Consider the following 14,435-nt stretch of genomic DNA (forward strand, 5'->3'; position numbering starts at 1 on the left):
CTACGTCATAAAGAGTATGTTGCACGGAGTTTTCAATAATGTTTTGGGTTAGGGCGTTAATCATGCACGATTATTTCTCTAAATACCAAGTAACAAGGTCGGTTGAATTCAATGCCAACATGCCAACTAAAAATGACGAAGATGGACCGGACAAGAAAGAAGCGTTGGCATTTACGCAGGTTCGTGAATTGAACAAGTTTACATTTATTTGAGAAACCAGGTCTTACTAATGGAATCAATATAGATACAAAGCGTGTGCAAATCCTTGTTAGCAAAGTCATTGTGGCTTGGAATGTCAAGTGATGGTGATGCTGGCGAAAACAAACGAATAATCACTGAAGAACTTGTGAAAATGCATAGAGCGCTATGTGGTATTTCGGCAGATGCGTTCAATGCAAGACTGGTGGACTACGTATATTACCCGTTCACCTACTTGTTGATGCATCGCACTCGTCTAGACGATCGACAGATTGAACTAGTTATCTTGTCTACTGAAATTTGTATTCGGCAGTGTTGGTCTAAGAATATGAAATTTGAATTAGCAAAGGAGTTGCTCGTGTTACTTACGCATCTTGTCGGCGGAGAGCCAATCTCGAAAGATCAGGAGCCGTTTCAGAGGACGATCTCGGATGAAACCAAAAAAGCTGGCTGCATAGCACTGCTACAGTTGTTTAAAGGCATTAATAATTCAAAATCTTGCCTGGCCATGTTCAAGCAAGGTAACAACCTATTGGCAATCAGTCACACGGTTACGGTTCTGCTCGACGTGATTTCAAAGAGTAACGATATCTATACGCAAAATGCAGCCATAATTGCCTTGGAATTTTTGCTATATAACGTGATTAACGATGGCGAAGTTTTAGCTAGTTTCTTGCCAGGCTGCGTGTCTTCACTGTGCAATACCATCGCTCCACGCACAAACAAAAAAGTACAGTTTCGAATTGTTCAAAATTGCATATCTTTATTAGCTGGTTATCTTGTGCGAACGTTATCAGATGTGCAACTGGCAGGCATTCTAATTAAACACGAAAATGATGATGTCACGATTAGCAATGATTGTAACGGGCAAGAACGAAAAAAGATACGGACATTGGCATGGCTAAACCTGACGAAGAGCAAGGTCAAGTTGGCTGTTGAGGTGGTTGTCAAATTTGCGAACCATTCCCGGCCGGAGCCAAGGCTGGCCGTGACTAAATTTTGTACGTCACTCTGCATGCGGTCATTTAACTGTTTAGAAAATTGCCGGTCGCTTTTGATTGATACCATACTTTACATGCTGGATGATGCTGATGACGAAGTAAAAGGCATAGCGAGAAAATACTGGGACTTGTATGGAGTTTTAAATAAAGACGCAGGTTTAGTGGTCAAACAATGCTTGTATGATCGGATTAACTCATTGCAGAGCACCCTTGCGATCAAAGACGAAGATAAAAAATGGCGATCATTTTCCAAGATCAATTCTACTATTGAATTACTGGCTCGGTCGACAAATGATTTTAGCATAATTGGAGACATGCTATTATCGAGCGTGCAGTCGTCTATAACATTAAATATGCACCAATCGGCCGTCATGAGTTTGGCATCATCATCGTCTGCAAACGCGGTCATTCTATCACAAGGGGTAAACAAAATTTTTGATTCTTTTCCGCCTTTAAAAATCAACGACGTTGCCGGCGACAAGGCGACAAAACAGCTGCAGTTGGTATTTTACACAATCGGATCGAGCAACTTCGGGCCCGAATTTTTTGAAAGCTGTTTTCTTGCAGCGTCAGACCCGTTGATGAGTTTAAAGATGCAGCAAGTTACATTATGGATGATTGTTCATGTTGGGCATGGATTAATTACTCGTGAAGAATATCAAAATCTGAATGGAAAAGAGGCGGACATATTTATCGATCGGGTGTTTGATCTTTCAAACGGCGTCATTTTGAAGTACGTGGACAATGACAAGTTATCAGATGAAGAAATCACGTTATTGATGGTTGCGATTGAAGCGTTGGCTGTTTTATATTTAATGAACGATCCCATGTCCTTAGGCGAGTTTGAGTTGATGTACCCTGTTTTGAACTTGGTGGCATCAAGAATTCCTGTCTTGCAAAATCACGCAATGATTTTGTTGAACTTAGCGGCTCAAGTTAACGAATATTCTGATATTGCAAACATGCTGGTTTCAGAAATCGACTACGTGCTGGATGACATTTCGATAAGCTTGAATACGATTCAAATCTCGCCACGAACGTCCAAGGTTTTAACCACTATGATTAAACTGGCTGGTGAAAAGGCAATTCCATATCTTGATGACTTGGTTGCGGAGATTTTTATAATTTTGGATAACTATCATGGATATCAGGGTTTGGTTGAAGGTTTTATTGAAACTTTAAAGACCGTGGTTGAAGAAACTGCGACTGCTTACATGGGCACTCAATTAAGCATTCAAGATAGAAGAAACCGGCCGGGCATATGGAGTCTTGAACAGTTGATTGATGAGCTAATCCGGAAACCACAGGTGACTGTGACTGAAAAACTTGACGGAGCAGACAAAGATGGCACGTTTGAAACTGCTGCCAAGTCCGAGAACAATGATAACGACAGCGACAACGATACGCAACCGCGTAATGAATACGAGGGAAAAAAAGAGGACGTAAAATGGGATTCAGTGGTTCCCAAAAAATGGTATGACATCAACAAGCGCATCGCATTACTTGCGCAGTACTACCTGACTCATTCATCATTGACCTTACGGTTCCAGCTTTTGGATTTGCTGCACATTGCAGCGCCAATTCTCGCCACCAGTTCGACTGAGTTGTTGCCAGTGATTAATGACGTGTGGCCGGAAGTGATTGGCCGGTTGCAAGATCCGGAAACACATGTAATCACGTCGGCATTGATCGTGATTGCAGATTTTTCAACCTACGCTGGTGACTTCATGGCGTCTCGAATTGAAAAGGCATGGCCGGCGATTAAATCACACGTCCCAATGCAGGTGCCTCGCGAACGGGAGGGCAAGTTTTCGCGACCGGCATTGTTGTTAGCGGCCGTGATGAAGTGCGTGACCGCAGTGGTTCAACATACTCGAATTCGGGAGCCTGTTTTTTATGACATGTTGCGAACGTGTCAACCATATTTACATTTATACCCTAATTTGAAGCAAGCATTCGAATTTGTTTCTGAAGATGCGGTTTGGTTGTATTTAAATTACTACTAAAATGTTTCCATTTCACCGAATTCATCGTCATCTTCTTCTTCTTCTTCGTCGTCGTCGTCGTCCTCCTCTTCATCCTTTTGTGCGTTAAGACTATTGTAGTATGCTGCAATCACATCCTCAGCAGCGGCATCAAGCACGGTATCTGTCGTCGCCGTTACCGTTGTTGCTGTCACTGGAGTGGCAACAGCGTTGGCCTTTGATTTCTCCTTTTCATCAGCAGGGTGCCCTTGTAGTAGATCTGGAACTTTAAATTCGCTCGCCCGTTGTTCATCTGCCTCCTTGCCAGTTTCCTGGCCAACCGTACTTTCAAGATGCCATATAGGCAACGCGTTCTTTTCTGCCTGTTCCTTTGCTGCTTTTGCCGCTGCTGCTTTTGCCGCTGCTTTTGCCGCAGTACCTGACTCGTCATCACCGGAGGTCAAGTCGAATTCGATCGACAATGCCGATTGGTTGACATCCTTGGAAGCGAATGGCAGTAATGGCCTAAACTGCGACGACAATGCCGAGGCCGATGATGACAGGTCCGAGCCGACACCGTCCGATGATATTATCGGGACCGCATGCTTTAATGAACTATCAAAATCATTATCAGGAATAAAACTGTCATCGATTCGTTTCAACGTATCAATAACTCGTCGGATTTGTGACATCAACCTGGCCAGCCTTTCCTGACCGATGCGAATCTCATCACTATCGTCATCGTCTTGCAAAACGTGACCACAATCAGCACAGATAAATCCGGAAAGATCGGTTGCTTGCAACGGCAGGACTTCCATGGCCGCATACCTGCGATGACAAAACGGGCATGCGTACCCTTGCCGATCAACATCCTGTTACATGATTAGTTCCCACATGGAAAAAAAAAAAATTTAATCATGATGCATACGTACGTTTGTCATGCGCTCGTTAAATGTTTCACCGAGCTTGTGAATCCGCCATTTGATTGAATCGACCGCTTCCCGGTATTGAATATAATAGTACGTTCTTTGCACCGGTCTTTGCTGACCTTCTTTTGGTTCTGATCTTGTATGACTTTTTTTTTAAAAAAATTAGAAAAATGAAAACCCCATTAATTGGGGTTAAATACTCACACTTTTAATAATCTATCTTCTCGAAGTCTTGCACATAACTTGTGAAGTTCCTTCTTTTGAATGCCAACCACTGACGGCATTTCGTCATCTGAAATTCTAAATACCAGCAAACCGATCATGACTTAGTCACCTAGTAATTTCAAATTCCTACCATCAAAAAAAAAAAAAAAAAAATCTTACACGACATGCCGCAGGATGGCATCAAGAATAATGATGTGTCTGGTTTCATAAAACGATCTTGACACGTATTGGATCAATGTTTTGACGTCCTCCATTTCCTAGCCCTGCAACCAAAACACTTGTAAATTCTAATAAAACAATCAATTTAATCCAAAACAATATCCCCCCCCTGCAATTTGTAATTCGTTGGCCATCTGGAAACCTTTAAATCAAGGATTAGCTGGTCCTCATAGGGTTAGGGCGTTGCTCGGCTTCGGCAAAAAATGAACCACTTCTTTTCCAGTTTGAAAAAAGCTTTGTGGTGAATTGTATAAGAGCTTACAACTCGTAGCAGCAGGAAAAGTTTTACTGGCTGCGAGATTAAAGACTACATAGTTTTTTTTTTTTTTTTTTTTAGATTTACAGGGCTGACAATGGATAGTCCTAATGGTTGGACGTGTCGACGCGCATGGTTTGAACTTGGTTTTGGTTAAGTCATACTGTGGCCATTGACTCTATCAGATGCTGAGATGAATGGTGAACTAGTTAATATTAGTTGTATATAAAATAATGCATTTAATGAAAAAAAAATAAAAAAAAAAAAAAAATCATTAATCGATTAGACATTGAGAAAGCGGGGTTAAAAAAGTAATCCCCGTCACGTCAACAAGCCGCCAGTTACAAATTATTGTTTTTTCTCTGAGTATGTTATCTACATTATCCAGTTCGGAAACGGTATGATGGTTTATAGTTGTTTTTCAACTTTTTCCAAAATTCGTGGCAACGCATAACTGTCCAAGTTATTAAACAAAATATCATTAACGGCCGAAAACAATGGATATTGACCAGTTTTGCCCCTGCGATTTAAAAACTCATAAACTTCTTGCGCCGTGGTAACACCTTGTGCTTTTTGACCATCAAGTAACTCAGATTCGATATCGAAAATTGATTTGCCAGGGCTTGTCTTTTGAGCTTTAATGAATGCGACGCCGACACGATGATTTCGTCCACCAGCGCAAGAAGTAATCACGTCGGCCACGCCGCATGATTCCTCAGTCACGGTGGCCGGATTCGCAAGCGGGAAAAAATCTTTGCCGAATTGGATCATTTCAAGTAATCCGCGACGGATAATGGCAGACTTTGCGTTGTCGCCCCATTCCATGCCGTCCACGAATCCGGATGCCAACGCGACAATGTTTTTCAACGCGCCGCAAATTGACACGCCGGCCACGTCATTCACGACGTTAACATGAAAGTAAGGCCGATGAAATAATGACTTGATCGTGCTTTGAGTAATGAGTTCTGGTGGCTGTTGCGCAAGTGCCTGAGGAACCTTGTAAGCAACCGTGGTTTCCGAGAATTTTTCCAATGCCACTTCCGGCGCCAAGTTGGCACCGGACAGCGCGCCACAGTAAATGCCAAGTTGTTGCGAAATGTACTCGGCAATGATCGTGATGCCATTCTCGGCAGACAACTCAACTCCCTTGATGCACGACACAGCCCTGACCGATGCGGGGACGTGACCACGTAACGTGTTGCAGATGCGGGGCAAGAACTGATGCGGCACGTTGAACACCAAGATATCAGACCCGGTCACGGCATCGAGCAAGTCAGGCACGGCCACGACGTTTACCGGCAATCGAATCGATTTCAGATACTTGACATTTTCATGAGTCGTGTTGATGATCTCGGTTAACTTGCGACCGTCAACTAATTCCTCAAACACCCACATGCGCACGTCGGTTTCGAATTGGTCGCCATGAATAGCAGTATTTTCGGCCACGATCTTGGCAATCGCGGATCCCCAATTGCCTGATCCAATCACTGAAACACGATGTTTTGCACTCATGATATTTGTTGTTGTGGTTGCAAATTTGGCAAGATGTGAGCGCAAGGCGGACAGTTGTGGCATGGTGACATTTTATGGTTTATATATAGTCGGTCGGTTACATATTACGATTTCCTCGGCCCGGCAAGCCAACAATGCAAAAAAAAAAAAATCCCCAAAAAAGGAGTCGTCAGGGTAAACTGAGCCGTTAGGTAACGAATGACTAATATGGAAATCCAGGGGTTGAAACGTTCGCATCAACGCATACAAATAATAATATAAAGTAATAATATATAATAATACTTGCTGAATTGAAGAATACGCTGTATATCATTTCCGGTTTGCAAAATGTGGCAATTAGGTTTACTAGCATTATGTTCTGTAGGGTTTGCTCTTGTGGATCCTAAATTGTCATTACCAACGCCGATATCGCAAGACAGAATAACCGTGCCAGGTATGAAAGTTTACAAGGCCTTTTTTTTTTTTTTTTTTTTTTTTTTGATTAATGATCGATAGGCTTTGACAAGGTTGGATCGGTTGTGGTTGAGTCAGATCGAATTTTTTTAACCAGTCCTGGCGAGAAGGGTCAATCGGGAGCGATCTGGTCCCAGGCAACGTTAGGATTTGAACAGTGGACCACGGACTTGACGTTTCGAGCATCGGGTTCGGAACGGCCAGGGGGTGGGATTGTGTTATGGTATGCCGCACAAGCAGGTCAACAAGGTCCCGTGTATGGATCACGAGATTTGTGGGATGGCTTGGCAGTTGTGGTGGATTCGGTGGCCGACGGCAAGGGCACCGTGCGCGGGCATTTAAACGACGGCACGATATCGTATGCCGGATTATCAAATCCGGCCGGTCAAGCGTTTGCATCGTGCGGATTTAAATATCGAAATACCGGGTCGGTGGTTAAGATTGGATTGCAAGTCACCGGCAGATCGGTCAAGGTCGAGGTCGACGGCCGGGATTGTTTTAGTGTTGATGGCGTGCATTTGCCGCCAGATTTGCATTTGGGAGTTTCGGCATCGTCGTTTGATGTACCGGATACGTTTGAAATTTTTGGCATTGATACGGTTGGTTCTGGTAAAGGCAAGGTGATTCCGCCGGTACTACGCCAACAACAGCAAAACCAAAAGCAGCAACAACAAGCGCAACAAAAACAGAGGCAAGAACAAAAACAGCAAATACGCCATGATGATAATGATGATCATGATTTGCAGGAACAACTAAATCAATTAACCCGACTAGTGCAAGCCAACACGGATGCCATAACGTCGTTACAATCTGCGATTAATGCCAATTCTGGCAAGCATGATGCTGCTGATGGTAACGAAAACGTGAGAGAAATCATTCGGTCGTTGGTGGAAAGATTGGATCAAAGACTAGGTCGGATCGAAACCACCACGTCGCGGACGGAATCACAACTACACGGGGCCACGGTAAACATGCACGAGACCACGAAGCAGAACGTGGCGGCCGAGATTGGCCGGTTGGCGGATCGTTTGGACGGCAAGTTTGAATCCGTGATTAAGGAACATGCCGGTTCGATCTTTACTGCGTTACGTGGCGTGACTGAAGCTAAGCCGTCGTCACCGTCATCCGTGTCGTTGACCGTGCTCTTGTTGACTGCAGCCGTGGTTGCATTAGTGGCCGTGGCAGCGTACGCGATTTACAAGCGGTGGAGAGCAAATCATCATGCCAAGTTTTTGTAATAATAATAGTTTGTATTGAAGTAGTACTAGAAGAATTAAAATAAAATAAAAAAAAAAAACTAGTCGAATGGTATTAGTGAATGCCGTTGTAGGCCAGATAGTTGCCGGTATTGCTAGGCAAGTTTGACAATGCATTTTTGGTTGCCAATTGCAATATTTGCTGCTTGACTTGAGCAACTGATAGTGCGACATTTTGAGGCGACTGCGAAATCAGATACGCGGTTAATCCTGCCACGAGCGGTGCGGCCATGGACGTGCCGCTCAGGCTTTTTTGAGCCGAATCGGACCAGGCTGAAGCAGACAAGATGTTTACGCCGGGTGCAAACACATCGACGCACGGCCCCAAGTTTGAAAACCGGGCCGGCATGTCGTCCATGGTTGAAGCCGCCACGGTGATCACGGAAGGTTCACTGGCAGGTGAGAACTGGCACGCGTCCTTGCCGTACGCATTTCCAGCGGCCACGACAACGTGCACGCCGTTGCGCACGGCAGCACGCACGGCCAGGTTTAACGCTGGCGAAAACCTGCCGCCGAGGCTAAGATTAATCACGCTGTCAACCCGGCCGGTGGCTTGCCGCTGCCGGCGAACGTGATCGCGCACGACGTACTGAATGCCTTCCAAGATCGTGACCGTGGTGCCGGCACCGTGGTCATTCAAGACCTTGACGGCAACCAAGTTGGCGCGCTTGGCCACGCCGTAATTCGTGCCGGCCGCAATGGCAGCCACGTGAGTGCCGTGGCCGTGGCGATCAGTGTTGGCGGACCAGCTCACCAGGTTGACCATGCCGGTGACCCTGCCAGCCAGGTCAACGTGACTGGCGCGCACGCCGGTGTCAAGCACAAACACGGTCACTCCGCTTCCGGGATCGGGCCCATATTGGAACGTGAACGCAGGCGCGGTCGTGTTGACCGGCTCACGGGACGATAATCGGGCCAGGTTCCAGCCGGCATTGGCTTGCGTGTTTACGGCCGACAACGAGGCACGGAACACGGCCTCGGGCTCGACACTGGCGACATCGGCGCGGCGGGAAATCACGGTAGCCAGCGCGGACCCGAATCTTCCGGCGTAACTTGCCTGGCCCATCCAAGCGCCAAACTTGCGTACGACGTGACTGTTATGATCGGCAGTAAGATTGAACAACCAGGTAAAGTGAGATTCCACGTCGGGTGCGGACAAATGAGGCCTTAGCACGACAAGGTAGCGGCCGGGCATGACCATGAAATTGGTGTCCACATTATCATCATCATCATCATCACCGCCAACGGCGGCAACAGCAGAAGCAGCTAGTAAGAAAAATCTGAGAAATACTGTGAATTTAACCATGGCTTGTGGGGTATGTAGGTATGAAGGTATTATGAGATTGTTGGGTTGCAGGCAGAATGGAAATTAAAATCTATATTACACATTTTATTTTTATTTTTTTATTTGTTTGTTTATGTATTACATAACATCTACTCCTCTGCCGTGAGCGGCCGCGAGGATCCAATGTAGGGCACGCGGTCGAGCACGGTCGACACTTGTTCGTACACGGCAAACGTGACGGCCTGGCCGGGCGCCACGCGCATGACTCTTGGAGTAATGCCCTTGTAAAAAGCCAGCATGCCTTCATTTCGTAACAACGATCCAGCGATTCGAGAAAACCGGGCGAATCCGGATTCGCCCGACAGTCCGGATTCGCGTTGCATCCTGGTCTTGACCGTATCAATCGGCGCGTTCGATAACGGACCCAAGGCACCGGAAATAAGACCAAGGCCCATGTGTTGGTATGAAGGCAGCTCAACTAGATCAGGCTGCAACGACAGGCAGTAGGCCTTGAGCTCAGTGTAGGCGGAGAAGTTAACGGCCTGGTTTGTTGCCTGCCGCAGTGCGGTCAGCACGACTCCGCGGTACAGCGCCGACAAGCCTTCCTCGCGCACGATTGTGTAAGCAGCATGAGGCGCGGACCGGTACTTGGGCACGTCGAGCGGGTCGGCCATGGAATGATGCTGGGCTTGCAGCCTGATCTTGACCACGTCGGTGGGATTGACCACGAGAATGGCCTCGGTCGTGCCGGCCAGTAATCCGGCCAAAAACACGCCGGATGAGGACGTCGTGCCAGATGACGATGCCAATGCGGACTTGAAAAATCCAAACGACGAAAACCGGATGGCCATCTTGGGCACGATGCCGGTGATCACCGCGCCCAGGCCCTTGTAGAGGCCGAACGGCGATTCACGACGCACAATCTGGGCACCGGTGGCAAAGAAGCCTAGTTTTTTGCCTGCGGAAGCGCCAACAGCGCCGGTGCCTCTGGTGGACAATTGCATGCGGACCTTGATCGTGTCCAGAGGGTGGCAGGACAAAGCCTCGCACAGGCCCGCGGTGCCGCCGGCGATCAGGTTCACGGCTGCGGTGGGTTTTTTCTTTTTCTCTGGCATGGCGAATGAGCGAGCGAGCGAGCGAGCAAGTGAGTGAGTGAGTAATGGGGAAATTGAAGTGCTACGGACGGGTCATTGGCATCTACGAGCAAGCGAGCACTTGGGGACGATTATATAGTGTAACGACAACCAAAAATCCGGGGTAAATCACATGCACCCGAGCCAAACAGAGTCACGTCGGCTAGCCGCACGGGCACGATGTGGCCGCGCTGTCACCGACATGCGCACGGGGTCCGCTGGCCCGCGACTGCCAACTTCCTTCGTTGCAAAACTAACTAACGCCCACGCCGAAACGGCGCCTTGGGCCGGGCGAACCTGTTGCTGCTGCTGCCGCTGCTGGCCGGTGCTGCGGCCGTGACCGCGTCGGCCGTGACGTCGGCGAAGTGGCCGACCTCGACCTTGCGCGACAGCTGGCGCACGTGACCAGCCACGACGGCACGTGACGCCGCGTAGACCATGCGCTGGCGCACCGGCGCTGCTTGCGGGCACACGTACACGAACGCGACCGAGCCGGCCACTCGCACGAACGCGTACCGGGGCGCGTCTGCTGCCTGGCTGAGCCGGGCCCGCAATTGCTCGAGCACGGCTTCCGTGTCGGTCTCGGGTCCGTCGTCACCCTCAACCACGGCGTCCACGTCGACCTGCTCGTGTCCGTGGTCAATCTTGAGCACCACGGCCCTAAGCCCGTCACGGCCGCCAAGCTGCTGCTGCTGCTGCTGCAGCCGGTCCAGGCTCGATTGCGCTGCACTCGTCAGCGGCAGGCTCAGGCCGGAGCTCACGTGCGCGCGTCGCACGGTTGAGTGCTCGACCGCTTGCTGCCGGTTCGCGGCTTGCAATGCTTCCTCCTCTCTCGTCAGCGGCTGCTCCAGCTGCGCGTGGGCTGCGAACCGGGCCAGGCCGGCCGTGCTCACGTCGGCACGGTCGGTCGCAAACACGCTGTGGCTGTTGTCCACGTGCGCAGCCGCTGATACGGCCCGGGTCACCGTGTTGCGAGTGGATGCGTACACCATCTTGCTGCGCACGGCCGCCTGGTCCGGCACGTACGAAATCAGCGTCGTGGTCGTGCCTGCGTCGTCCCGGTGCAGCACGTACGCCGGCTCGCCATCCTTCAACACTGCCTGCACGGCATCAATTGGCCCGGAAATAAATTCTCCCGCCACCAGCGTCTCTGTGCCATGTCAGCTGGCCCATTGTTTTTTTTTTTTTTTTTTTTTTTTTGGCTCCTGTTTTACATACCGCGGTCGATTCGTATCAGCAACGACCCTGCATGCCCGGCGGCAACAAACGTCTTGATTGCGTCCAGCAATTCATCCGTAGCTAAATCCCATTAGTACACAGACATTGATCAATATTTGTGGCTTACCTTTAATCCCCGACTGACTCGACATAATGCCCTACTCGTAATTCTTTGTAACCAACCAGGGCAGTTAAACAGCTTTCTTCATTGTTGCCCCTGCCGGAAACGCCGGGTAAATATTTGTTTGGCTTCGCTTCACCATTACATATATATATTTATAAAAATCCATCCAAACCCGGCACAACATTCTTTCAATGGCCTCCCAGAGGGCATTGACTCTTAACCGTGCGTAATTTTTTTTTTTTTTTTTTTTTTTCATCATATCATATTACTTTTCATGTTCATATCTGACCTTGCTGCTGTAGAACGCATCAATGAAGCCACGGCCTCGGTCGTGACTGAATTCAACGACCTGGTCGACCTGGCTCCTCCCGCTGCAGGCCTGCCCGCAGCTGCTGCCCAGTCTTACGAGATTGAATGCCATACCATCGCTTTGGTCCGTGCAATCGAGGACTTGTTGTCTCTTTCACGAACTCTTAAGGATGCTTGGTTGCTCGGTCAAGTGTCTCAACCTTTCAAAGTCACGTCCACAATATAAAATAAAAAATACTTTAATACTACATTAATCATCATCATCATCATCATCATTCTTTGACATATTTCGCACTCCAAGCAAAGTAATACAGCAGCACGCCTAACGGCTGGCCCATAAAGAACGAGACCCAAAACACGCAGTTGCCGATCGTGGCCGGTGTTCGTCCCGGCATTCCCGCCAACGGCGCCGTCACGACCGCCAGCGGGATCTGCAACATCATGGACGCAAACGCGACCCCAATCACGTTATGCGTCGGCACGCCGACCGCCAATTCGTGCAGCACCGCGCTCACCGTGAACACGATCGCGCTCGCCTGCACCGGGCTCCAACCCCGAGACCTCACCAACGGGCCGTACATGTGCCGCCGGAAGTAATTCGTCACCGGCTTATTCCACAACTTCCAATATTCGCCCACCGTGGTCGAATTCCACCAGTCATCATAAAACTCACGATCTCCGAACCTCATGGCCTCGGCCAACCCGTTCAATCCGCTTTGAAAAACGCAAAAAAATCCCGTCAACCAAATCGCCATGCTCACGGTCGCTAGTTTCATCAACCGTTCTGTCAGTGACACGTATGCCAGCGTGTTGAAATGAACTAAACTGTTTTGCAACGTTGGCACCGCATACTGAGCCGACAAAAACCAAATCACGACTCCGCATGCAATCACTTCCGCAACCCGCTTCATAAAGAAACCGAGCCGGAACGGTCCCGATCGTGGGTACACCGGTTGATAAACCAACGTGGGTGCCCACCAGAAATAACACAGGTTCGAAACCGTCAAGTTGTCGGGATATGGCGCCGTCCTGTAAAATTCTGGCACCACCCATTCATCATCGTCGTCATCATCATCATCATCATCATCACCACCACCACCGCCACCACCACCACCACGATCTTTACGCTTGTGTTGTGCCGCCTCGCGCAAGTCCCTGTTCGTGAGCGCGTACGATGCCACTTTCAGGCCTACAATCACGGCGTGAATCTCACACGCCGTGCCCACCACCGGGTGGTATACCTTGTAATACACGAACCATGTCGTAACCAGCACGCAGCATGCCACGTTTATCGAATGCACAAGCACGACCACGTGCCACATGTATCTTTTTATGGCTGCCGTCTTGGTAGTTGCTGCAGCAGCAGCAACTGCAGCTGCTGACGCAATTGTCCGTTCAATCACAAGTGCGATAAACAGGTGCAACGGAATCGAACCCGTCAATAACATTGCGTAAGCAAAATCCTGCCGTGGCATGTCAAACCGGGAAAACGAAATCAACACGCCGTACTATTCATAATGTTAAATAAAACCAATTACCCCCGCGTCTACCATGATTTAATCTGCTCACTTTTTTGTAATTTTCAACTACCAATCGCAAATTACTCACGACTAAACTCCCCCAATACGTCAATATCAAAATTTATGCCATGTCTTTCCATTATTTCTTACCTAGCACAATCATGGCCAAGTTGCGAAAGCCAACAAAACTAGGTGTTCGTGCCACGGAATCTCTTGATAAGATTGATGCCCGGCTAATGTGATGAATGGGGTATACATGGTTTAATTGTTTACTTCTCCTCGTCCTTTTTGCCGTTACTGTGGCTGTTGTTGCTATTTTTGTTGCTGCATCTATTGTATTTTGTCTTCTCAGGCTGCTGTTGTCATCCTGACCTTGGCCCAAACTGTCACTAATCACTTGATCCCTCGCTGATTCTTTAGCCTTAATCCCTACTGTCCGTTGCCGTAAAACATCCGTTACCGTCGTCATAGCCGACCTTCTTTTTTTTTTTTTCTTTCTTTTATTTTCTTTTGACCCTCCGCCAGTTTTGGAATGGGGCTGTTTTGAACTTGCATTGTTACAAAGAACTGCGGGGATGACCTTCACGTGAAAATTACTAACGCATTATTTAAGCACAAAAGAATATAAAGTTGGCGGATCGCATCGAGTAAAAAATTACGTACAATCATGTTTTTGAGAGATTAGGTACATTGTATATAACTCTCTTGTACTAGGTGGTGTTCAAGTAGACCAAGCTGGGCCTCAAGTTTGGGAAGCCAATCAGCAGCTGTGATGACAATGTCAGTGATCATGATGGACCCAGTCAGAAGTTGGGACTACGTCTCGATGAGTT

The 14,435-nt window shown here is 48.2% G+C and overlaps 9 protein-coding genes across 9 annotated transcripts; 3 read left to right on the plus strand and 6 right to left on the minus strand.

Moving 5' to 3' along the window:
- Positions 1-101: 101 nt before the first annotated feature.
- V1514DRAFT_310811 (uncharacterized protein) lies at positions 102-3,616 on the plus strand. Its single transcript, XM_066925781.1, has 2 exons — positions 102-179; positions 245-3,616. Exons 1-2 carry the CDS (start codon positions 120-122, stop codon positions 3,203-3,205), a joined length of 3,021 nt encoding a protein of 1,006 aa, XP_066781609.1. The 5' UTR covers positions 102-119; the 3' UTR covers positions 3,206-3,616.
- On the minus strand, positions 3,211-4,720 carry V1514DRAFT_297802 (TFIIE alpha subunit-domain-containing protein; the record flags this gene model as incomplete). The annotated part of the gene is made up of 5 exons (XM_066925469.1): positions 4,477-4,720; positions 4,297-4,392; positions 4,096-4,237; positions 3,451-4,035; positions 3,211-3,408 (listed from the first exon to the last, which is right to left on the minus strand). Coding segments are annotated over exons 1-5 (1,116 nt in total), but the record flags the coding sequence as incomplete, so codon positions are not given.
- Positions 4,721-5,007: 287 nt separating this feature from the next.
- V1514DRAFT_336016 (NAD-dependent glycerol-3-phosphate dehydrogenase N-terminus-domain-containing protein) lies at positions 5,008-6,455 on the minus strand. The gene has a single exon (XM_066928479.1). The coding sequence runs from the start codon at positions 6,365-6,367 to the stop codon at positions 5,201-5,203; it is 1,167 nt and encodes a 388-aa protein (XP_066781611.1). The 5' UTR covers positions 6,368-6,455; the 3' UTR covers positions 5,008-5,200.
- Positions 6,456-6,552: 97 nt separating this feature from the next.
- On the plus strand, positions 6,553-8,032 carry V1514DRAFT_336018 (concanavalin A-like lectin/glucanase domain-containing protein). The gene is made up of 2 exons (XM_066928480.1): positions 6,553-6,737; positions 6,800-8,032. Exons 1-2 carry the CDS (start codon positions 6,632-6,634, stop codon positions 7,993-7,995), a joined length of 1,302 nt encoding a protein of 433 aa, XP_066781612.1. The 5' UTR covers positions 6,553-6,631; the 3' UTR covers positions 7,996-8,032.
- V1514DRAFT_336019 (peptidase S8/S53 domain-containing protein) lies at positions 8,006-9,364 on the minus strand. Its single transcript, XM_066928481.1, has one exon. The coding sequence runs from the start codon at positions 9,317-9,319 to the stop codon at positions 8,069-8,071; it is 1,251 nt and encodes a 416-aa protein (XP_066781613.1). The 5' UTR covers positions 9,320-9,364; the 3' UTR covers positions 8,006-8,068.
- Positions 9,365-9,398: 34 nt separating this feature from the next.
- V1514DRAFT_336020 (mitochondrial carrier domain-containing protein) lies at positions 9,399-10,723 on the minus strand. The gene has a single exon (XM_066928482.1). The coding sequence runs from the start codon at positions 10,411-10,413 to the stop codon at positions 9,448-9,450; it is 966 nt and encodes a 321-aa protein (XP_066781614.1). The 5' UTR covers positions 10,414-10,723; the 3' UTR covers positions 9,399-9,447.
- On the minus strand, positions 10,689-11,801 carry V1514DRAFT_321813 (uncharacterized protein; the record flags this gene model as incomplete). The annotated part of the gene is made up of 3 exons (XM_066926070.1): positions 10,689-11,581; positions 11,650-11,730; positions 11,777-11,801. 3 exons carry the CDS (start codon positions 11,799-11,801, stop codon positions 10,689-10,691), a joined length of 999 nt encoding a protein of 332 aa, XP_066781615.1.
- Positions 11,802-12,047: 246 nt separating this feature from the next.
- On the plus strand, positions 12,048-12,308 carry V1514DRAFT_284681 (uncharacterized protein; the record flags this gene model as incomplete). Its single annotated transcript, XM_066925150.1, has 1 exon — positions 12,048-12,308. The coding sequence occupies one exon, from the start codon at positions 12,048-12,050 to the stop codon at positions 12,306-12,308; it is 261 nt and encodes an 86-aa protein (XP_066781616.1).
- A 46-nt stretch (positions 12,309-12,354) lies between these two features.
- On the minus strand, positions 12,355-14,071 carry V1514DRAFT_321815 (diacylglycerol O-acyltransferase; the record flags this gene model as incomplete). The annotated part of the gene is made up of 3 exons (XM_066926071.1): positions 12,355-13,590; positions 13,652-13,692; positions 13,753-14,071. The coding sequence occupies 3 exons, from the start codon at positions 14,069-14,071 to the stop codon at positions 12,355-12,357; spliced, it is 1,596 nt and encodes a 531-aa protein (XP_066781617.1).
- Positions 14,072-14,435: the final 364 nt, after the last annotated feature.

This window comes from Lipomyces japonicus, assembly GCF_038497905.1.
Source record: "Lipomyces japonicus strain CBS 7319 unplaced genomic scaffold V1514scaffold_45, whole genome shotgun sequence".
Classification (NCBI taxonomy): Eukaryota; Fungi; Ascomycota; class Lipomycetes; order Lipomycetales; family Lipomycetaceae; genus Lipomyces; species Lipomyces japonicus.

Excerpts from the sequence above, each read along its gene's own strand:
- V1514DRAFT_310811 (XM_066925781.1), top strand. The coding sequence starts at position 120 with ATGCCAACTAAAAATGACGAAGATGGACCGGACAAGAAAGAAGCGTTG. Across the intron at positions 180-244 it reads AAGCGTTGGCATTTACGCAG|ATACAAAGCGTGTGCAAATC; the intron begins GTTCGTGAATTG and ends GAATCAATATAG.
- V1514DRAFT_336016 (XM_066928479.1), bottom strand. The coding sequence starts at position 6,367 with ATGCCACAACTGTCCGCCTTGCGCTCACATCTTGCCAAATTTGCAACC.
- V1514DRAFT_336018 (XM_066928480.1), top strand. The coding sequence starts at position 6,632 with ATGTGGCAATTAGGTTTACTAGCATTATGTTCTGTAGGGTTTGCTCTT. Across the intron at positions 6,738-6,799 it reads AGACAGAATAACCGTGCCAG|GCTTTGACAAGGTTGGATCG; the intron begins GTATGAAAGTTT and ends AATGATCGATAG.
- V1514DRAFT_336020 (XM_066928482.1), bottom strand. The coding sequence starts at position 10,413 with ATGCCAGAGAAAAAGAAAAAACCCACCGCAGCCGTGAACCTGATCGCC.
- V1514DRAFT_336019 (XM_066928481.1), bottom strand. The coding sequence starts at position 9,319 with ATGGTTAAATTCACAGTATTTCTCAGATTTTTCTTACTAGCTGCTTCT.